This window comes from Artemia sp. Qi Xiang Cuo, chromosome 9 (assembly GCF_049724085.1).
Source record: "Artemia sp. Qi Xiang Cuo chromosome 9, ASM4972408v1, whole genome shotgun sequence".
Lineage (NCBI taxonomy): Eukaryota > Metazoa > Arthropoda > Branchiopoda > Anostraca > Artemiidae > Artemia > Artemia sp. Qi Xiang Cuo.
The window spans coordinates 11130465-11155738 of record NC_142802.1 but is presented as its reverse complement, the minus strand read 5'-3'; the positions used below and the strand labels follow the sequence as shown (position 1 = coordinate 11155738).

General features: G+C 35.8%; 1 protein-coding gene across 3 annotated transcripts in view; it reads left to right on the top strand.

The window, feature by feature from the left end:
* The window catches only part of LOC148948302 (beta-hexosaminidase subunit alpha-like), a 376037-nt gene that overhangs the window by 230598 nt on the left and 120165 nt on the right, over window positions 1-25274 (top strand). For all 3 annotated transcript variants that reach the window (XM_089094281.1, XM_089094283.1, XM_089094282.1), the window contains exon 6: window positions 6962-7169. In XM_089094281.1, coding sequence (XP_088950407.1) covers window positions 6962-7169 — 208 coding nt within the window. The remainder of the gene's footprint in view (window positions 1-6961; window positions 7170-25274) is intronic.

Here is a 25274-nt window from a genome sequence, read left to right as displayed (position 1 = left end):
TGATTGGAAGGCAACAAACACCCCTTCCACGCCCACTATTTCCCCAAACATATCCGATCATAATTCTTTGAGAGCCACTTTGTTCAACTAAGTTTATAGTTTAGGACATTATTCTTATAACCAGGGCACTCTCCCCATGCTCATTGAGGCAAGGGGTATAGTTTATCCCATGGGGGCCCGTATTATTTTTAATGACATTGGCAAATCGCACTCCTCTCACGCCCACCATTTCTCCAAACAAATCTAATCAAAATTTTGAGATAGCCATTTTGTTCAACGTAGTCGAAAGTTCTGGACATTAGGCCTTTTAGGATAAAAATCCCACCAGAGCTTTCAGTGCAAGGGTTGTAATTTGTGCCTTGGGGGCATATAAGGTTTATATAGAAAGTTGTTGTAGAAATTTCAAAAGAGGCTCATTTGGTTGGAAATTGAAATTGCCCTTTTTAATAGTCGACAGTGAGTGGAGAGTAATTAACCCCCTTCTCACGCCCACCATTTCCACAAACATATTCAATCAAAGTTTAGAGATAGCCATTTTGTTCAACGTAGTTGAAAGTTCTGGAAATTATGTTTTTAGGGATGACAAACCCCCGAGAGTCCCCAGGGCAAAGGTTGTAAGTTATGCCCAGGGGGCATATAAGGTTTTTAATGGTAGAGTTGTCGTAAAAATTTCAAAAGGGGCTCATGCAATTGGAAATTGAGAGGTGATTGGAAATTGAAAGTGATTGGACGGTTACTAACCCCTCTCTCACGCCCACCATTCCCCGAAACACATCCAATCAAAATTTTCAGGTAGCCATTTTGTTCAACGTAGTAGAAAGTTCTGGAAATTAGGTCTGCGAGGATGAAACCCCCCCACCCAGCCCTCAGGGCGAGGGTTGTAAGTTATCCCCTGGTGGCATATAAGGTTTTTATTGAAAGCGTTGTCGTAGAAACTTCAAAAGGGCTCATTTGATTGGAAATTGAAAGGGCTAGTGCCTTTTTCAGTAGTTGAAAGTGATTTGAGAAAGACTAACGCCCCTCTCACGTCCACCATCACGTCCACCAGGATGTGTGGACGTCCACGTCCACACATCCAATCCAACTTTTTAGATAGCCATTTTGTATAACGTAGTTGATAGTTCTGGAAATTAGGTCTTAGAGGATGACAACCACCCTCATAGCCCTTAGGGTAAGAGTTGTAATTTATGCCCTGGGGCCATATAAGGTGTTTATAGGAAGTGTTGTCGTGGAAACTCGAAAAAGGCTCATTCGATTGGAATTTGAAAGGCCTAGTGACCTTTTTAATAGTCAAAAGTGATTAGAAGGCTCGACATTTTTATAGTAAAGGTCGTTATGCGCATAGTGTATTCTTATTTTTATATTGTGGGTTTTCAGACTAGGGCACTTTGTGTTGAAGGAGTTGTTGAAGGAACTTCGAAAAGGGCTCATTCAACTGAAATTAGAAATGGATGACGCCCTTTTTAATGGTCAAAAATTATTGGAGGAAAAATAATCCCCCTCCCATGCCCACCCTTCCATTTGACTTTATGTTTAAAAACTAAACGTTGCCATAATATTAAATCAAAATGTACTGTGTTAATGCTAACTCTCAATAAGGCATTTCAGCAGTATCCCAAGAACTACTGAGGGTATTATGTTCAAACTTTTGGGGCTGCTTCTGCTCTTAAAATTTAACCAAATCAAAATAGCGTATAAATGTTTATACTTTTACAACTTTAATAAATCTAATAATATTAAGATTTTGATTACTAAATATCAGTAAATGTATATTAAACTGACAATGCACATTCATTTGTATTTTTTTCAGTAAAGTGCAAATTATGTTCTGGCCTTGGGAAGGCATAGGGGTCTTGAGTCCAAATTAGGTTAACTTCTGCTCGTATTGAGTTTGACTCGGTTATTTACTGTAATATCTAATCGCTTTGGGTTTCATTTATTTATCGATGCTGATTTATGGTAGTTTCACGCTTGGTAGATTATTTGATTTTATTTTTGCTCATTTTTTGTTTAATGGAGTTCTTTACTTTTCTTTGAAGAACTTATTTTGTGGAAAATGTTTTTTTTAATTAATATGCTTTAAGATCAATGTTTTTATGCTCACTTTGCAACTGAGCTTGGTCACATCAAGATTCTTAAAGAGACTATGCGCGCCTGGTTGTCATATCAGCACCTTATACTAAACATCAGAAACGACTTGTATATTGGAACCGAATGAAATTATTTTAATTTGACTCGCTGCTCTTCTGTCTTCTGAAGTAAGATTTGGTCTGAATTTTCGGGAAACTTTTTAATTTTAAGTATAGGAATTTACTACTGCTGTCCTGTCAATTCCTTGAAACCTATTTTTGTCATCGATTGTCTCTTCGGATCATGAACCCTGTGTTTGCCAAGTTAGTGGGGAAGTTAGCAGCGAGGGTTACTTACACCCTTCACTATGTATAAATAATCAGGGTAATAGTAGATAAATGACCCAAATATGAATAGCTACTGTTCTACTACTACTACCATTACTAACAACTGACTGCAGCACCGTGCCGCCTAAGGCCAACAGAGATATGCACTTTCCTCCTCAATCCCAATCTTTTCAAAGCCGTCCTCTTTACACCCTCCCAAGAAGTTCCCTTTTCCCCTAATTTTTTCTTATGATATCCTCCCTCCTCATTTGGGGACAACCTGCCTTTCGTTCGGCTACAGACGGTTGGCCGACAAGGACGATCTTCGGCAATCTGTCATCCTTCATCCGCAGAACATGTCCTAGCCATCTTAACATTTCTCTCATTATAGCCATAGAAAGCGGAATTTAACCCCATTTTCCTTACAGTTGAGTACCCAAAGCAATCCGTAGGTAATTTCTCTGGAAAACATCTAGCAAATCCTTTTCCGTATTTCAGAGCGCCCACGCTTCAGAACCATACTTGACCACTGTCATCATTGTAGCTTTGAATCACTGTATATATATAATTAGTGCTTCCAAATATATATATATATATATATATATATATATATATATATATATATATATATATATATATATATATATATATATATATATATATATATACAGTGCTTCGAATATTCTAATCTTGATTCGCAGACTTAGTTCCCTATTTTTCAAACTTTGTTCGACTTTGAAAAAATACCATGGGCCTTGGCTATTTTATTATTAACATATTTACTGCACCCACCGTCTTTGCTAATAATACTATCCAGGTAAATAAAGCTTCCCACTTGATCGATCTTCTCGTTACCCAACATCACACCTTTGCCTTCACTTATTCCTAGTCTTAGCGACTCAGTTTTCTTAAAACTAATTTTCAAACCTATTCTTGCACCCTGAACTTTTAAAACATATTAAAATTATTTCACTTTGCTAACATTTTCTTCAAGGATGCTTAAATCATCAGTATAATCTAAGTCTAGGAGAGTTTTACTTACCCAATGGATTCCATCTTCCCCCATTGCCTTTAATATGCTTCTTAGGACAAATTCTATCAAGATTATCCAAATGAATATTGATAGGACGGAACCCTGCTTAACTGCTGACTTAATAGGAAACCGGCTATTAATCTAGTTTCCTATCTAGTTTCCTGCAGCAATGTTATTCTCGTACATACCACTAATCACTTTAATATCTTTATCTGGTATACCATACAAGGATAGGACCTTCGTTAAAGCTCTTCTATCAGCTGAATCAAAAGCTTGTTCGTAGTCTTTAAACCTGCGGACTAAAGGGGTTTAATAGCTCAGGTACTTCTCAATTATCAAACAGTTCGTGGTAACGAACTGTAAGTAAGGAGCGACCCGGCTCAATGGTAACCAAAACTCTAAAAAACGGAATTTTGGTACCAATAGATACATCAAAAGAATCATATTTTAATTCCGATTTCAAATATACAAGTTTCATCAAGTTTAATCTTACCCATCAAAAGTTACACGCCTGAGAAAATTTGGCTGATTTTCGAAAAAAGGGGAAAGACCCCCTAAAAGTTATAGAACCTTAATGAAATTCAAAACATCATATTCAGAGTATCAGATAACCCTACTGCAGAGGTTTCAAGCTCCTATCTACAAAAATGTGTAATTTTGAATTTTTTGCCAGAAGAAAGATCACGGGTGCGTGGTTATTTGTTTTTTTTTGTTTTCTTTTCCCCAGGGGTAATCGTATTGACCCAGTGGTTCTAGAATATCGTAAGAGGGCTCATTGGAACGGAAGTTCTAGTGCCCTTTTTAAGTGACCAAAAAAAATGGAGGGCAACTAGGCCCCCTCCCACGCTCATTTTTTTCTCAAAGTCACCCAATTAAAATTTTTAGATAGCCATTGTGTTTAGCATAGTCGAAAATCTAATAAATATGTCTTTTACGATGACTTAATCCCCCACATTTCCCAGGGGAAGGGCTGCAAGTTAAGAACTTTGCCCATTTCTTACATTTTGTATTGGTTATTGGGAAGTATACAGACATTTTCAGGAAGAATGATTGTCAGGTGAGGGGGGCGGGGGGCTGAAGCCTGGGGTGAATCAGGAAAATATTTACGTGGAGGATTTTTCTTGGTGTTACGGGACATTTCTATGACGGGGGTGCCGGATTTCCTAGCATTATTTAAAAAAAGATCAGAAATTAAATTAAAAAAAAAATTCAACTGAAAGTAAGAAGTAACATTAGAAATTAAAATGAACAGAAATTATTACGTATATGAGGGGGTTTTCCCCCAAGTCAATACTTCGCTCTTTACGCTACAGTTTTTTTTTAGTGCTTTCAAAAGAGCTATCTATTCTAATTAAACGGTCTTTGTGATTCAGGGGTTTGTGAATTAAAACGCTAAAGTTTGACTCTGTCTCACAACTTTATTTTTTAAAACAATAAAAAACTTTAGCGTAAAGAGCGAGGCGTTGAGGAGGGGACAGCCCCTTTCATATACGGAATAATTTCTGTTCGTTTTAAGTTTTAATGTCGCTCCTTACTTTCAGTTTAAAAACTTGTTTTTTTATTTAATTAATCTAAGAGTGGATATTTGGTCGACGCATCTTTGGTCGACGACATTTTGTCGACGCATCAATGGAAATTTGGTCGACGCATCCTTTGCCCTTCCTAAAACAACACTGTTTTTCTTTTAAAACTTTATCTACAGCCTCTCTTAGTCTAAAAAGTATCATCATACTAAGTGATTTGCTTCCTACAGAAACCCAGCTAATACCTTCGTAACTTAGTACACTTACTAAGGGTGAAAAGGCCCTCTAAAATTCAAAGAATTTTAATAAAAATCACACCATCAGATTCAGCGTATCAAAGTACCCTGCTGTAAAGGTTTCCAGCTCATATCTGCAAAATGTGGAATTTTGTATTTTTGGCCAGAAGAAAGATCACGGATGCGTGTTTATTTGGGTTTTTGCCTAGGAGTGATCGTCTCGTTCTAGTGCCCTTTTAAGTGACCAAAAAGATTGGAGGGCAATTAGTCCTCCTGCCATTCCCTTTTTCCCAAATCATCAGATCTAAATTTTGAGATCTTGCCATTTTGTGCAGCATAGTTGAAAGGGCCAATAAGTATGCCTTTAGAGATAACATGCCCCCTCAAGACACTGGGGAAAGGTCTCTAAGCTTTAAAATTTCCCCATTTTTAACGTATTGGGTTTGTTATTGGGAAGTATGCATACATTTATCGGGTGGGGAAATTTTGAATTTTTTTGCTGGGTTATTTTCCATGGGAAGGGAAGTTTCCGGAGGTGAACTTTTCAGGAGATATTTTACACTTGAGGGATTTGCCGGAATTTGTGCCCGAAGTTCTTTTTATTTTTCTTACTTTCTCTTTGCTGACTCAACCTTACACGTGGAAATGTTAAGGGTAATTGTCTGGGGCAAATTTTCATCGAGATAACATTGTCTAGAGGGTCTCTCCGTAGGGAAAAGGGATTTTTCCGTGGAGGTGGAGCTAGATTTCCTGGCATTATTTAAAAAATGATCGGTAATTAAATAAAAAAAGTTTTTTTTTAACTGAAAGTAAGGAGCAGCATTAAAACTTAAAAGGGACATAAATTATTACGTATATGAGGGGGGTTTACTTACGGTCGAGAGAACAGCACCTGAAAGACAAGGGTCGCTTAATAAGAATAATAACAAGATTTGTTTGAAGTGCTGAAAAACTTAAGCGTGAAGATCGAGGTGTTGAAGAGATGGGCCCCCTGATATTAGTAATAATTTCTGTTCCTTTTAACTTTTAATGCTACTCCTTACTTTCAGTTGAAAAAACTTTTTCTTATGTAAACAGACTAAAGGATTAACACCGTTAATCGTTTTGTAACCAATGCTACCTATATCACATTATGTTTTTGTTTCTGCAATAAGTTTAACAAGGACAGTTTAATAATCAATTTTAAGGAAATTGTAAAACACTTGTAAAACAAGACTAGAGGACACTTGTGTGCTTGAAGAATCCACACACCTTTATGGCTTAATAATGAAAATGATGAATGAGGTGCTTGTAAGGGGAAATTGATTCTGGTACTCAACCAGATATACAATACGTATAAGAATTGACAGCAAAAACAAAATAGCTGTCCAGAATACGAAATGAGGTGCTTTTTGGACAAAATGAGGTATGTTTTCAGAGGAAAGTAAATGTGGTAGTCGAGAAGCTCCTGGCTAATAAGAAAAAACAGAAGGAATCCGCACGGTAAAGAGCAATGGTGGTTTTGGCACACTAGAGACTAAAACTGATTAAATTTGAAAATATGACACTGAAATACTTTATTAGTTATTTACGTTGCCCAAGCTGCAAGTGATTATGAAGCGATTTTTTTCCTATAAAAAGTTAAAAAAAAACTTCTTTTAACTCTTTAAAAAACTACAAATTTTGTTTCTCTCCTATAGACGTAATTTTTTAGTTTACTGATTAATTTTTTCCCTACAAGTTTTGTGAAAATATTCTTCTTTTTCTAGATATTTATAACATCTTATATTTAAGGTCACACACAATCTTTCGGAAATGCTCTGCCACAGTTGTTGACTCCCTGTTTTGGAAAAGATGAAAAACCTGATGGGACATTTGGTCCTATGAACCCTGTCCTTAATAGTACTTACAAATTTCTGGAAGAGTTTTTCACAGAGATCTCCACAACCTTCCCGGATCATTATCTGCATCTAGGTGGAGACGAGGTACCTTTTGAATGCTGGTATGTTATTTTAATTATTTAAATAATAATTTGAAAACGGAAAAACGAAGGGGGATAGATCGGTCAAAAGGGAGTTTGACTGGGTATGGTGTAACCCTGTTGAGTTTTATTAAAAACAGTTTTGCAGCATTTGGATCCTTGTTATTGGGAATTGAGTGTATTAAAACCTATTTTTCAGAGGGGTAGTATACGTACTTTAATATGTTCAACTAGACTATATGTATTGACAAGATTTTGATGAATAAGTAGTCCACTAAAATGTAAAGAATTAAAACCTATCCGACGCAGGTCAGTTGTTACAGTTTGCAGAGAGAAGGTTTTTGGTGTGTTCAGGTCGATAAGCGATAAGCGAAAAGCGAATTAGCGAAAAGCGCTAATTCAAGCCGTATTAGATGTGGACGACCTGCATCAGATATTTGAAGTGGTATATCCATGGTGCAATCTGAGGTGCCATCTGGATAAAATAATGGGTAGGTAAACCGACCATCATACACCATGGTTGGTAATTTTTTAAACTGACAACATTTTCGCCACTTTATTTTCCGATCATTTTATTTGACAGAAAACTATGGTCAACATTAAGAGTAAAAACAGCGCATACTTCATTATATGTTGGAGGGTTGAGTCGTCTATAATCCTCATCATCTGGTACAGTAAACATGAGCTGCACGTTTGGAGCTTGTTATCTCAGTGAAGGAACACGCTGATTTACATCATCCTCTACTTCTCGTATTTATTGGCATAGTTTTTTGTGTCTTACAATATTTTTCCAACAGACCCATTAAGTTACGACAGATCATATATATTACGACAGATCAGTATTATATATATATATATATATATATATATATATATATATATATATATATATATATATATATATATATATATATATATATATATATATATATATATATATATATATATATATATATATATATATATATATATATATATATATATATATATATATATATATATATATATATATATAAAAAAAAAATATATATATATATATATATATATATATATATATATATATATATATATATATATATATATATATATATATATATATATATATATATATATATATATATATATATATATATAAATAAATAAATATATAAATATATATATATATATATATATATATATATATATATATATATATATTTATATATATGTACATATAACCCTACATTTATTAAATTTGTTCCCTTGATTAATTAGTTATTATTAGTGGGCAATATAGATTTCTTTTTCGTGACCCATTTTTATTGCCATGTGTTGATTACGTCTTCACTCTTTATTAATGCTCTGTGATGTGCATAATTTGGACTTTATTAATATTAGGTACTTTTTTGCGTGACTGTTATTATGCTCAATAAATATGTCTCATCCATGCCTGGGAGGAGACAGGGGCTGGTAGTTTTAATCCTCTAAACTTGAATATTTTCACAGTATAAGAGATTGGGTCAGAAATAATTGACGGTATTTTTATTTCCATGCTTTACTTCCATGTGATTGTAGCGCACTTTTCAGGAATTTACTCTTCCGTGTCCCTGCGGCTTTTTTTCTTGATTTACTTTTCTGTGTCATCTTTTACGAAAGTTTTTGTATAATTGTGAAGCTGTCTTATTTTTCATCATTAAACTGAAAAATATAGCTGCAGGGGAGTCCGAACGTGCCTTCATCTCTCCACATTAATTCTAAATTTCTTTCCTATTTATTGCTTTGAATTATTGACGGTTCTGTCTCAAGGAGGAAATTGAAATTCAAGTGGAAACAAGTGTTCCATTCCATTTACCAAGTTTTAATTCAGGTCAACGCCTATGGAATTTTAAGTGAAGTTTGATTGGTGAATTGAGCCATAATGGAAAATATTAAACCATAAGTTATTAGCTAGGAAAAGGGCCACAAGAATATTTACGACAATTATCTAAGAGAGTGCTTGTAGTATTGGATGCATAAGGGAGTTCACATTAGTCGAATCTTATAGCTCTACCTTACTCGTTACTATGAACTTAGTCGTAAAGCAGCACTTTATGTAATGGTAATGCTTGTTCTAAGAATACTGCTAGACTCCTTAGTTCTGGTGAAAGTGTATACAGTGTTCAAGGATTCCTACGGGGGAGGGGAAAAGAAGCCCTCCCTCCCCTTTCCTTTGAATACAAAAATGAATAATAATTACAAAATACTGTAATATTCGGTAAAATATGATGTTTGCTGACACAAAACCACTTTTTGAACCTTAGTCCCTTTCTCCTTAGGAAATTTGCGAAGAAACGATGAAACATGATGTTACTCAATTTTTTTTTCCAGAAGTAATAAGTAACTAACTTGAGAATCCTGAGATTATATTTTGAATAAATAGTTTTCATTGAGGGACTGACAGAAATCTATCCTAAGAATTTTGGTTCTTCCCTAAGGTCTTTTATGTTTTGAATATAAGAGATATTTTCTTCATGCTTGGACCTGGTCAAGCAAAGTTTTCTGATTTCAATATTGAATCATCCCTTTGTTTTATCAACCGTTACGCCTGAAAGAGAGAACTGGAACACAAACGGAAATGTAAAACTCCCTTAGGTCTCCGCCTTGCTTAAAACATTTTTTGTAACTTCTTATTCCCTCCAGAGTCAAATGCAAAGATATCACACAATGACTGGTGTAATCTAAAAATAAATGTATCAATTGATGTTTACCTATTAATAAAAATCAATTAAGCAGTTTATTGATTGTATCATTTGCTACGTATGTGTGCCATTCCAAAATATGGCATTATTAATTATCTTTTGGGAACATGAAAATGGGGAAGTGATAATATAGAACGGGCATATTTCGAACTACTATATATTTACATATAATAATACAATGAAAATCTACTAGTATGGCTTAATTATAAAAAAAAACTACGAATTAACAGTAGTAAAGTCATAAAAAATATTCAGATTTTGGAGGTGCCCTCCAGGGCCTCTCCCCCTTCCGTGTATGCTGGCTGCAGTTTACCACACTTACTATAAAAACAGGAAACCCTACGGTAGAAGTTTTTTTGGGAGGGGTGAAGATAAAATTCCTCAAAATTGCAGAAACAGATAGGTTTTATGAAAAATATGCGGGAAAACATGAGAAGTATGAGAGTCAAACAGTTCATGATAAGGAACTGTAATTAAGGAGCGATGTGGCTCAATATTAACCGAAACTGTAAGAAACAGAGTCTTGATAATAATAGATATATCAAAAGAATCGAATTTTGATACGTATTCAAAATATATAAAATTCATGAAGTTTAATTTTACCTGTCAAAAATTATGAGACTGAGAAAAATTGCTTAATTTTTGAAAAAGGGGGGAAACACCCCTAAGAAATCAAATGATCCTTAATGAAAATAACATCATGAGATTCAACTTATCAGAGAACCTTATTGTAGTGGTTTCAAGCTCCTAAATGTGTCAAGCTCCTAAAAAAAGTGGAATTGTGAGTTTTTTGCTAGAAGCAAGATCACGGATGCGTGTTTTTTTTCCAGGGGTTATGATATCGATACAGTGATCATAGAAGATCGGGAGAGGGCTCGTTTGATCGAAAATCAAAAGTTCTAGTGCCCTTTTTAAGTGACCAAAAATATTGGAGAGCAGCTCCGCTGTCCTCTGACAAAACCTAGCATCTACATCTGAGTAAGTTCCGAGAAAAACGCAAAAACGTTATTTTGCTCTATGCATTTTTATCGTCTTTATTTAAAAAATAAAGTGATGATGCTCATTGTATGATACTGCTGATTGTTTTCACTGATAAAGTATAATTTGTCAGATAATAGATTTTGGCGTAAATATCGATTTCTAGTATGTACATGCTAGGTATGACACGAAAATAATGGTGAGCTCCTGTGTGTATACTAGGTAATATAAACGAAACTAAGCATCGGAGAATAATTTCGTTTGCACCATTGGATTCCTCGTGGTCTATTTAGGCGGGATCCACTCTTAACCAAAATTCGAATTTTTTGAAGATACTAGGTTTTGTCAGAGGACAGCCGAGCTACCCCTCCCCCTCCCACTCGTCTTTTTTACCCAAACTCGGCCGATAAAAATTTTGAGATAGCCATTTTTTTCAGCATGGTAGAAAGATCTAATAATTATGCCTTTGAGGAAGACTTGACCCCCCAGCCCCCGGGAAAGGGCTGCAAGCTATGAATTTTGCCCATTGCTTGCATGTAGTATTGGGAAGTATAAAGATATTTTCGAGGAGATTTTATGGGGGGAGGCTGATGTAGGAGGATCTTACCATGGAGGAGTTTTCGTGGGAGAGGGAATTTTCAATGGGAGGAGAGCTGGATCTCCAACCATTAATTAAAAAACTATCAGAAATTAAATAAAAAACAAGTTTTTTTTGAGTTGTAAGTAAGGAGCAACATTAAAACTTAAAACAAACAGAAATTATTACGTATATGAGGAGGCTCAATACCTCTCTCTTTACACTAAAGTGTTTGAATTTGTAAAAAGCTTCAATTCTAATTAAACGGTTCTTGTGTATCAGGGGTCATTCATAAATAATTGGAACAAAAAGTCAAACTTTAGCGTACAGAGCGAGGTATTGAGGAGGAGTAACCCCCCTAATATACTTAAATAATTTCTGTCTGGTTTTAAGTTTTAATGTTGCTCTTTACTTTCAATTAAAAAAAATGTTTTTTTTCTACTAATATTCTGAAAGAAATCATGTTTGATGCCTCTCTCCCTGTGTACCACCATTTTCTTTGCCCCTTAATTCCCGTGAATACAGAATAACCTAGTTTGGAACCCCTTGTGAAATATTGTGCAACGTTTGAATCAAGAAATATAACTAGGACAACGAAGGACCATTTGTATTCTGGGCTTTAGGTTCATTTGCGTTTCGAGTTATATTAAGTTTAAGGACTAGACAAGGAAGTTGATTTAATTGTGGTGGGAACAAAGTTAGAGCAGTAATTGACATCCATTAAGCATCCTAAGCTAAGGAAGGCTTGGAACTTTCGTTTTATCTATGTCTGGATTTGCTTTTTTTTTACATTATAAAGAATATTGCTCTGTTCTCGGAAGTCATAAAGAAAGAGGCTTGTAAAAGGTCTTGACAACTCGTAGTCGATAAATTTAGAAAAATTGTTTGACTAATGTTGGCTAATATATATATATATATATATATATATATATATATATATATATATATATATATATATATATATATATATATATATATATATATATATATATATATATATATATATATATATATATATATATATATATATATATATATATATATATATATATATATATATATATATATATATATATATATATATATATATATATATATATTATTGGACGTTTAACGTGCGGGGGTCACCACTTTTAAAGGCAAAAATGGCGCAAAGAGTTGCTATGCCACTTACTGGAGGGGGAGATCCCTCGTCGGCCCCAAATTAGTGGGATTTCCGCGGTTATTCCAACGGTTCCGTATACTAATGTGATCGGATGGTCTATGGCCACATTTAAAGCCAAAGTTTACCGATAAGGTTTTCTAACTATCTCTTTAGTTTCGACCTAAGCTGAAAAGTTAAAAGAGTACATAAAAAAACCTTACTGTATTCACAACACGTTGTATAAAAGAACTGAACTAAAAAGGACTCTTTCTCCCAGCCCGCTAGCCGCGGGCTGTGACAGGGGTTACGAGGGTGGTAAATGAATCTTTCCAGCCAATCCTAGGACTTACTAATTTACTGGTCAACCTCCCTAACTGCGCAATTTCTTACCTCGGGGTCTATTAAACACGTACGCAATTAAGAAGACCCAAAATGGCGTCACAAAAATAAAGGAAAATTAATATTTATGACTCGGGGAAGGAAAATAATTAAGAAGCCAAAAGAAATGAATCTGGGAGGGAAATTTATCTGAAAAAACTGGGACCAAGGGTTCCAACACCTCCCTCCTAAGATAAATGGCCCGCATCTCCGGTGGATTGGCTGGAAAGTCAGACATAAAATATATAACACAAAACTCAAAATCACTAAACTTGTATCTTCTCTCTTTTCACTGCTTGGCTCAGGATTCGTCGCCATCCCCATGTCTCCATTGTATAAACCACCATTGTTTAGATCGTCCAACATCCGCATTTGGTTTCGAAAATCGAAGTCCCCAAGATTCGTAGGAATTCATTGTGCACAGCACAAATTAAAAACAAAAATTTTCTTGCTCTCACGAATTTACACTTGAGAGGAGCAGAGAATCAGTTTCTGGCACATATGATGATGCCAGCCATCGTGAAAAATTGGCTGCACTAGCCTCTTAATTTCCATCTGTGGAAACAACCCCACATCTCAATAAAAAAGCAAATTGCCCCTTGGCATAATTTCAAATAGTCTAAGGCCGAAAATACACAGGCCTGTGAAAACGATAAGGGTACTGGGAATGTAGTAAAATTTTGAGTGATCCATGAATCGCCTTTTTTCTGGGTTCCCTCCCCTGGGATAATGAAATGAAGAATATACGTTGATGCTAATTGAAGATGAAACTTAGATACATCTCCCACTGAATAGAATTTGCCGGAAATACTTGTCGACTCCCATGAAGAAAAACAGCTATGAATAGGGTTGCTGGACAACGGTTTGGGTGAAGTATGAAGTGACTGGGAGAGAGTATCCCCCATGGACTCCAGATCAGAAAGGCAAGATCTGGGTAAAGGGATTACAACTTGTCCGCCAGTTGTGCGTTTAGGAAAAGGACTATCTCTCGCGACTTCCCGGAGGGGATCTTCCCCAAGGGATTCCTCCCCCTCATAAAGGATCAAACCCTCTTTTGAGCTGATCAGACCAATATCAGATTCCTTTCCAAGTTTTTTCAATCCGACTCGACATTCAATATTTCCCAACTTTCCCCCAACCTGTTGTAGGTCATTCATCTCTCTTTTGTAACCATCTTCTTTTATTCCCCATGGGTCTTTGACCTCTTTTCCCCCCTTATTATCCATGTTTTCAAGGCACAGCCCATCCAACATTTTTTTGTTTTTCGCCACTGCAGACTGAATCTCCAAATTTTGTCTCTTCTTTGCATTCCTCTTTTCGTCTCTACTTTTCTCAATTCTGTCATTCACGCAAAATAATATATCACCGTTATATCTAATTTGGACAGTGTCCACTCTCTTTGACTGAATAATTTCATTGTAGCTTCGTTTAATATCTCTTTTCTCTCTCTTAGTTTTCTTTTGTTTTGTAGTAATATTAAATAGATCGTCATGAAATTTGAATTGGACTTCAGTGTTCATCCTTGACTGCATTTGTTCATTGTATCTCCGTTTAATATATTATTTCTCTCTTTTAGTCTTCTTTACTCTTACCGCAGAAACAATTATTTCGTCATCAAATGGGAACTGAACTCCGACATTTGGTTTTTCATATTCTACCAAAATTTCTCGAACTTTCCGAGGAAAAGCGCGTACAATAAATTTCGTCTGATTTTTCTCTGGCACACTCAGCGTTTCATTTTGGCCTGTACTTGTTAGCGTCTCATATTCATTAAAAGTGTTTTCAAGTTTTCCATTTTCTGGAAATTTTCTCGAAAAATCATTCTCGCGCGTCTTTTTTTTCAATATTTTGTGGTCTTTTTACTTCCGCATCCCATTTTTGTGGATTATCAACATTTTGAACCCGAGTATCCAGTATTTCGTTTTTCCTACAGGATGGCACAGCCTTCCCATTTGTTTTATGGGCCGGTCCACCTCCCCGCCTTGTCAACGAAGTATCATGTTTTCCCGTAAAAGTGTTTAATGTCTGGTAATTTTCGTTTTCTCGCGATTGATTCTTAGACAAATTATTATGGCTATCTGACATCCTAGAAGTTAGTTGTGATAAAATATTACTTTCTGGAATACCCCAGCGGGCTTCTATTTGACATATCATGGTTCTTTTAAACTTTTGGTGATATCTTTCTTCTTTCTCTCTAGCTATTTTCTCATTCTCCTTTTTTCGTTCTCTGGCTATTCTATCAGCCTCTTTCTTTCGTTCTCTATCTATCCTAATATTCTCTTCTCTCTGCTCTCTAGCTATCCTCTCTTTCTCTCTTTCTTGTCTATCTCTCTCTCTCTTTGTTCCCTTTCTTTCCTATCTCTTTCGTCATCTCGTTCTCTGGCTATTCTCACTTCCTTCATGAAATTTAATATTTGTTGTCTCTTATCTTTCTCCCTTTCTTTTCTATCTCTCTCTTTTTATTCTATGGGCTTCACTCGCCCTTTTAGGTCTTGAATTAATCTCATCTCTGTCCAACATAAACTCAAAATTCCATTAACTTCAAATTACATCTTCAGTCTAAATGAAAATTCTTTTATCCATTTAACTTCCGGTCTCTCGCGGAAAATTGTTTTGACACGCAGAACTTTTAGCCTTATATTTTTGAATACTAATTAGTTGCGCGATATATTGATTCGTAAATTTTTCAATTATGATCTCACAAGGCAATGCCCGTAATAGATCTTCATTATTGTATTAATTGATTCTGTATTTCTTTCTTTTCTCTTTATATGTAACCACAATAGGCTACTATCACTATGTAGGCTAACTCGACTAGTCTCTTCGAAAACGCGAAATTCTTTTATTATCAACGCTGTTAGTAATTCCTGTTCTTGCTGCCACCATTTATTAGATTTGTGGGTACCGCTGGCACCACTTATTGGAGGGGGTGTGGCGCTGGCACCACTTATTGGATGTTTAACGTTCGGGGGTTACCACTTTTAAAGGCATAAATGGCGCAAAGAGTTGCTATGCCACTTACTGGAGGGGGGAGATCCCTCGTCGGCCCCAAATTAGTGGGATTTCCGCGGTTACTCCAACGGTTCCGTATACTAACGTGATCGGATGGTCTATGGCCACATTTAAAGCCAAAGTTTACCGATAAGGTTTTCCAACCATCTCTTTTGTTTCGACCTAAGCTGAAAATTTAAAAGAGTACATAAAAAACCTTACTGTATTCACAACACGTTGTATATAAGAACTGAACTAAAAAGGACTCTTTCTCCCAGCCCGCTAGCCGCGTGCTGCGACAGGGGTTACAAGGGTGGTAAATTACTCTTTCCAGCCAATCTTAGGACTTACTAATTTACTGGTCAACCTCCCTAACTGCGCAATTTCTTACCTCGTGGTCTATTAAACACTTACGCAATTAAGCAGACCCAAAATGGCGTCACAAAAATAAAAGGAAAATTAATATTTATTATTCGGGGAAAGAAAATAATTAAGGGGCCAAAAGAATAATATATATATATATATATATATATATATATATATATATATATATATATATATATATATATATATATATATATATATATATATATATATATATATATATATATATATATAATAATAATTTCATTTCAACCCTTCATAAAAATACATGTAAATGCTCGAAGGAGTTATAAAAACGCAAAGAAAAAAATAACGAAAAAATCACACAACGCTACAAAACAAAATTAAACTGCGATAACTATGGAAAAGAGAAAACAAACGAAATCAAAATCACGATTTTAATGCACAAGACTAGCCAATGGAAAGTCGTGTATTGTTCTATTTCGACTTTTGAAACGGGCATACAACTCATCCATTTTCTTACTTATCTCAAAAATATAGTACCTCTGCGAAACATAAGAGTTTCTGAACTACATGGGAATTCCCAATAAATGTTTGTTTGTCTTCTCATGTGTTTTGGAGACAAATTTGTGTTGATTGTGAAAGACCACGTTCAGGATGGGTTTTTAAAATTATGAAGTCGAGTAAACACGAATATCAAAAGAAGGTGAAATCTTGGAAAAGAAGTCGGGTTAAGGAGCTATCACGGGAAATAAAAAATAATCCTCGTCAGCTATGGCGAGAAATGTCTAAACTTACCCGTTCTTCTTCGTCGCCGCCCGATAGCATTGAAATAAATAGATGGTTTGAACATTTTTCTTCAATGTTTGCAGCTGATCCTCCATTATTAGAAAGTAATTTCCGGGACATTCTGATGCTGCATTTTGATCGACTAAACCAATACAGTAACTGGCTTACTATTACCCCGTCATGTGTTGAATCTTTAGTTCGTCCTCTTCCTTTAGAGAAATCGCCTGGGGCAGATAGAATTCTGCCGGAACATCTGATGTATGGTACCCCTAAACTGTTTAGCCACATAGCTTTATTGTTCCAAGCAATAGTATCGCAACAGTCTGTCCCACAAGGTTTGTGTCAGGGGGTGGTCGTTACCTGTATACATAAGAAGGGGTAAGACCCTAAAGATTTTTCTTCGTACAGGCCCATCACTATTTGTTCAGTTCTAGCAAACTGATAACTTCGCGGTAATCAATATCGAAAAACAAAGGTCTTTTACCCACTGCAAATCAAGAAAGCTTATTTTATGACTTTGGATGAGATTAATAAAAAAAACTTTTTCAACAAAATAAGTTTTTCGAAAAAAGTGAAGCACTCCATTAAACAAAAAATGAACAAAAGTAGCATCAAATGAACTACCAAACATAAAACTACTAAAAATCAGTATCAGTATACAAATGAAACCCAAAACAAACGGAAATTAAAGTAAGTCAAACTGAGAACGAGCAGAAATTAATATTAGTGGGGTTCTAAACTCTATGCCTTCTAAAAGCCAGAATGTAATTTGTACTTTACTGAAAAAAATCAAATAAATTTACTGAAAAATATGCATTGTCAGTTTAATATACATATGCTGATATTTATTCCTTAAATTCTTGATTAATTTTCGATTTCTTAAATTTATTAAAATGAAAACATTTAAAATAATTTTTTCAGTAAGGTACAAATTATATTCTTGCTTTTTGAAAGCACAGGGGTTTAGAACCCTACTCATATTAATTTCTGCTCGTTTTGAGTTTGACTCTGTAATTTATTTCAATTTCTGAACAAAATGGCTGTCTCAAAATTTTAATTGAATGTCTTTGGGGAAACGGTGGCGTGAGAGGGGGGTTATTTGATATCCAATCACTTTCAACTATTAAAAGAGCACTAGCCCTATCAATTGCCAATAAATTGAGCCCTTATTTGAAGTTTTTACGACAAGGCTTTCTATAAGAACCTTATATGACCCCGGGCGTAAATTACGACCCTCGCCCTGAGGGCTGTGAGGGGGCTATCATCCTCAAAGACCTAATTTCCAGAACTTTCTACTACGTTGAACAAACTGGATATCTAAAAATTTTGATTGCATGTGTTTGTGGAAATGGTGGGCAAAAAATGGGGCTAGTTGCCCTCAAATCACTTTTAACAGTAAAAAGGCACTAGCCCTTTCAATGTCCAATCGAATGAGCCCTTTTGAAGTTTTTTTCGACAACGCTTTCTATAAAAACCTTATATGCCCCCAGGGCATAACTTACAACCCTTGCCCTGAGGGCAGTGGAGGAGTTGTCATCTTTAAAGACCTAATTTGCAGAACTTTCAACTACATTGAACAAAATTTGTATCTCAAAATTTTGATTGGATATGTTTGGGGAAATGGTGGACGTGAGAGGGGGTTTAGATGCCCTCCAATCACTTTCAATTATAAAAAAGAGCACTAGGCCTTTCAATTTCCAATCGAATGTGCCCTTTTTGATTTTTTTAAGACAAAGCTTTCTATAAAAACCATATGTGCCCCCAGGGCATAACTTACAACCCTGGCCCGGAGGGTTGTGGGAGGGGGGGGGGTTGTTATCCTTAATGATTTAATGTCCAGAACTTTCAACTACGTTGAACAAACTGGATATCTAAAAATTTTGATTGCATGTGTTTGTGGAAATGGTGGGCAAAAAATGGGGCTAGTTGCCCTCGAATCACTTTCAACAATAAAAAGGCACTAGCCCTTTCAATGTCCAATTGAATGAGCCCTTTTGAAGTTTTTTTCGACAACGCTTTCTATAAAAACCTTATATGCCCCCAGGGCATAACTTACAACCCTTGCCCTGAGGGCAGTGGAGGAGTTGTCATCTTTAAAGACCTAATTTGCAGAACTTTCAACTACATTGAACAAAATTTGTATCTCAAAATTTTGATTGCATGTGTTTGGGGAGATGGTGGGCGTGAGAGGGGCGTCAGTTGCCCTCCAATTACTTTCAATTTTTAAAAAGGGCACTAGGTCTTTCAATTTCCAATCGAATGAGCCCCTTTTGAATTTTCTACAACCAAGCTTTCTATAAAAACCATGTGTGCCCCCAGGGCATAACTTACAACCCTGGCCCTGAGGGTTGTGGGAGGGGGGGGGTTGTTATCCTTAATGATTTAATGTCCAGAACTTTCAACTACGTTGAACTAAATGTCTCAAAGTTTTGATTGGAGGTGTTTAGGGAAAGGGTTGGCGTGAGAGGGGGGTTAGTTGCTTTCAAATCTCTTTTGACTATAAAAGGGGAATTAGCCATTTGAATTTTCATTAGAATGAGCCCTTTTTGAAGTTTTTACGACAACGCTTTCTATTAAAACCATATATTTCTCCAGGGCATAACTCACAACCCTTGCCCTGAGGGCTCTGGGTTGAGTGTCCTCTTCAAATATATAATTTTCAGATATTTCAACTACGTTGAACAAACTGGATATCTCAAAATTTTGATTGGATGTGTTCGGGGAAATGGCGTGCGTGGAAGGGGTGTTAGTTGCCATCCAATCACTTTTGGCTATTAAAAGGGGCACAAGCCCTTCCAATTTCCAATCGAATGAGCCCTTCTCGGAGTCTCTCGGAGTTGATACGAAGTGCACTGGTCTAAAAGAAACAAAAAAATAATACATTGTACCAACATCGTTCTTTACTTAGGCAGCGCTATTGCGCCGCCTATAATACAGTGACAATACAATAAACCCTATAAGTACATTCTATATGCTATTAGTATTCATAGTCGCTATTCCTATGCAATTCCATTGAAATATAAGCGTGGAGAGGAGATTGCAATTGCTCTAGAAACAATACTTGGCCAAGATTTCTATAGTAAAATTCAGATAGATTAAGGGAATAAATTTATCAATCCATATAAGGGAAAAGCAGTACCCCAGTTTACCTCGTTTCGGTCCATCTCCGTCTCAACCTCTCTTTGTAAGCTCTTCGAGCTTCTCTTTAGGGACGAACTCGAAGTAACGTGTTATGCAACTCCACATCATTTTGGCTTCAACTGAGGAACTGGCTGTGCTGACGCTCTCACTGTAGTAGCAAACGATCTTATTGATGTCGAATCTGCGGGAGAAAGTCTAGTTCTGGCTGGCCACGACGTAAGACGCGCATTTGACTCACTCATTCACTCTGCAATGTTTCTTAAAGCTGGTAGGCGTGGACTGAATCAGGATGTAATTTGTACACTTAGGGATATGTATACACGGTTATCCATTCGATTGAAACTTCCGCCAGATAAAAATTTGCCTCTGATTCCTAAGAAAAGGCTCATACCAGTCTTAAAGTGTGCTCGACAAGGTGCAGTTTCTTCCCCCAATTTCTTCAATAATTGCGTCCTTGAGGCTCAAGACCAATGCCCCTGCTCTTTAATTTTGGCATCCACTAATCTGTCGTTTGTGTGCTACGCGGAGGATATTCTGAATCTCAGTCGTAAGCTACCATGAATCAGTGAAATTTTTGCTATCCTTCAAGATGAATACCTCAAGGTTGGGCTTCAGTTCGATTTGGCGAAGTCCGATATAGTTCTATTCAACTGAAAGAGTCCTGCTCCCCCTTCAATAGCACTTGGGAACTCAACGGTTCAGCCTGCTGATCATATAGTATACTTTGGGCTCCCCATAGGGTCCTCTTTACGTCACACTAGATCTCTTCTCATCGAGCATCTTAACCGTCGAATTTCAGAATCTTACGCCTCTATTCGCAAATATTGACGAAGACCACACTGCCTTTCCATATCAAACAAACACAACTTAAAAACAATAGGGAAATTTTTTCCAAGACAGTGCAATTTAAATCGGTGAATCTTTCGGCCCTATGTCCAAGGGCCGTCTTCAGCACAACATTAAAGAAAATATATATATAAAAAAAACTTACATTAAAATACGAAGTTTAAAACTAAAAATGCTTTTAAAAAACGCTTTTAAAAAACCTTTAAAATAGCCCCAGTATCCTTACTTCAACGAAGTTCAACCAGGACTATTTTAAAAGTATTTTTAGTTTTAAACTTCGTATTTTAATGTAAGTTTGTTTTTTTATATATTTTTTCTTTAATGTTGTGCTGAAGACGGCCCTTGGACATAGGGTCGAAATATTCACCAATTTAAATTGCACTGTCTTTGAAAAAATTTCCCTATTGTTTTTAAGTTGTGTTTGTTTGATACGCCTCTATTGTCACTTACAAGTTCCGCCTCAGTGGTCATCTCTTAGCTAACCTGTCCAATTCAGTAGCCCTCCCCCATATATTGTTCATCGCCCCATTTTGGAAAATATTTACAAAATATGAAAAGTCAAAAATCTGTTCGCTGTTTTTCCGTTTTGTAAAATATTTACTACGTCTACCACCTTGGCACAGAAATTCACCTATAGTAAAAATATACAAAATTGCAGACCCATAAATAGCTATCTCTCGAGTTATTGGAAAACATAATAGATTAGTAGCTGGTCATGAGCTAGGCCCACTTCTAGTGCAAAAACTTCGTCTCTTGTTGATTTTTCTTTTTTTTCATTCTTTCTTATTTCTTTTTTTAAATATATAATTATGTATGAATATGTTGATGTTGTATGTGTGAATTTGCTTTTGCTTTGTTTGATTTTGTTCCTATTTTATCCTCGATTTATTCATAATTGACGTTCTTATTTGATCTCATTGGTTTTCTCTATATTTATCTCGTACTATAGTTTTCTTTTCTTTTTTTCTTATATTTTTCTCCGTCTTTTTCAAGTTTTTGTAGACGGGTTTTCAGATAACAAATAAATAAATAAATATGTAAGCAAAGTTCTATTGAAATATGGTACAGTGTTGTATCATAGTCATAGCTCGATCATGGCTGTATTGGCTGAACGATTTATTAAAACCATTCGTTTTCTCATTTCCAGATATTGCACACTCAAAAATACTGCCACCTTTATTTATGATTTGGATAAAATAATACATGTTTACAATCAACGTCCTCATCGCTCCCTGTCCAATCTTAGTCCTCTTGAAGTTCGTCACGGTGACAATACACTTGTCACTTTTCTCAAACGATATTCTTCTTCTTCTAGCAATGAAAGTGGAATTAAAAGCAAATGCTCTATCGGTGATACAGTTCGAATCAATCTTACAAGCAATACTTTTGAAAAAGGAAATTACAGATGATGTACTGAAATTTTTAAAGTGTCAAAGCTTCTAGAGACTAAACCCATGACCTATCGCCTACGAGACAGCAAAGATGATTGTATTTTGGGAGGATTTTATGACTATGAATGCCAAAAAGTTAAAGACAGTGGTTTTTATGAAATTGAAAAAGTATTAAAAACTTGAACACAGGGTAATAAGAAACAGTTTCTGGTTCGCTGGCTTTGTTACAACTCTAAATTTGATTCTTGGATAAATGATGAAGACATACACAATATCCTATTATTTCTATGTGACATTTCAGTGTTTCCAATCCTCTCTCTAGCGACTTGTATAAAACAGGTGGTTTTTGGACTAATTTCTCCCCTGCCATTAAATTTAATGGTAGATATGAAGTTGCTCTCCTCGATAGCATTACCAAGAATACATATGACGTTCTAAGAAAGGGGACCCTATATGAGATTAAAATAAGACCCTTTGACTTTGGTATTGAAGGTGCGGTGGCAACTTTTGACTCTAACGATTACCCTATTGCTACCATACTCTACAGATAATACACAATATGCATGACCTGTGTTGAGTTATCAATAAAAAATTGCAAGTCGAAAAAAGGTGGTTTCACTTTTAACTATTCGACAGAACAAAGGAGAATTTATATTACCAATCCATTTGAGAATGGAAGAATTTTTGTCAATGAGAATTTACATGAGGTTCTCGGTCTTAAAGATCGTATTATTAAAGCAGAAAATTTCAGTGGCTAGAACCATGTTATCTATCCAGACTATGCACCTAGTTTCTCCACGGACAGTTGTATATTTATTTACAGTACATTTGTGGGACGGTCGTGATTCAAATGTTTCCCTTCTACGTGTTCTAGAGAGAAAAGGTACATAAAACAATGTTCACCACTACAATATAAGACATCTCTAGTATGTCTCCGTAAACACTTCGTATTTTGAACTCTGTCAGTTAACACTAAGAAGTAAACTTTGAGATCTTTTAGCTATAACAAAGGATGTGTGTGTCATTAAACCTCATTTTGACCCATTGCTTAAGATGAAAAATAGAAGAATTCCGTTTGTCTGTCCCGACGATGATTTCTATATTGCTGCTCTGAGTCCTCGTCAAATAGGTAGTGGATTGGATTATTACAAGGGTTTTACTACAATGCCTGGCTATGGTCTTCTTAGTTGGGTTGCTAGGCTATTTTGTTCTGCACCACCCCTGCCAGAAGATATGATGTACCGGCTGCAACACATTTTGCTGCCTCAACGCTACAGAACTGGGGCTCGGGTAAAAATTTCAGCGAGAGTCTGAAGGAAAATATTAGATGTTCAGCAAGAGCTGTTGGTGAACAAATAAAATCTCAGTAAAATGGGAAGGGATTAAAAAGGGTGTGTGGTCGTCATTCACTCATCAGTGTCTACTCAGGTGGGAAGCGAAAGACATCAACAACGACTTTAAACAAAAAAAGAAGAGCTTTGAGTAGAAGAAAAACATTGTTAGATCAAAGAAAGATACCTTCTCTTAAGATGACCTGTCTTCCCCTCAAAGAATCACATCCATCGATCACCTCTTCATTGAATCTATTCAATGCTGAAAATGTTGATGTATAGTATGGCTACTATGTACAATTTTATCCTCAACAACCCCTGTCAGAAAATATACACTTTAAAATATTTTCCAATGAAGATTATTTCATCGATTTATCATCCAAATTTATTGATTTAGACGTTGTGGTGAAGAAAAAGTCTGACAATCAAACTTTCGTCGCTACCAGCGGACTATCCTATGAAAACTGTATCCTACACAACTTGTTTAGGCAAATTAATGTGAACATTAATAGAACATTGGTGAGCACTAGCAATAATTTATCAAACTCTGCAAGCTACATGTAATTTATGTTGATGAATCCAAAGTCATACAAGGAGGTGAGAGGACAGGTACTAGGCTATGAATATAGATTGAATGTTGATTCTGATGGTGAGTTAAATGCTGCAGTGACCAAAGAGTATCGTTTAGTTGGAAAATTAAATGACGAAATATTTAATATATTGCAATGGTTGCCTGCCAACGTTAAGATTGACATAAAGTTGCAACTAGCTCCAGCCAGTTTCATGTTGAGAAAAACATTTGCTACAGCACCTGATGCAAATGTCAATATGACTTCAGAAATTCTTTATGTTAAAAAAAACAGGTTTTGAGCTCTGTTGCATTGGCAGTGGGAAATTGAGAGCCAATGGTAAAAATATCGAACATCTTGTTCTCCATACAGTCACCAATCAACGTCGCATTGCCACTGCTCTCGTAGTTATACCGATTCGTAATTTATCAATGGAGAAATACCCTCAAAACTTGCCTTGCCCTTCGTGAAGAATGCTAGTGCCGTTGGATCCTCGATCGCATCCCCCCATTGTTTTAAGTTTTGTGGCTTATCCAGTCTTGTGTGCAAGGTGAAAAGACCTCCCTTGCACACTTTATCATTTGCTAAAAAAAAATCCTACAGAACTCTATAAGAATTGACTACGCAATCACTGGATCACAATTTATAACTATTTGAAAATGGAATAAGCAATTCAATGTTTTCAAAAAATCATGGTGTAATTGTTTTGGACTTGTCAGGCCCTCGAGATGTGTGTGTTGTTATAAGTGGGAATGTACATTTAGAGTGCACATTCGCTGACGCTTTAACTGAAAGTATCACGTTAATATTACTGAGTCAATTTAAACCTATTGGGAAATCACCCCCGACGATAATATTCTACTAGACTTGGCACCATGAACACAAATCAAGTAATTGATGTATTTAACTTGGATTCTTTCGTGTCCAAA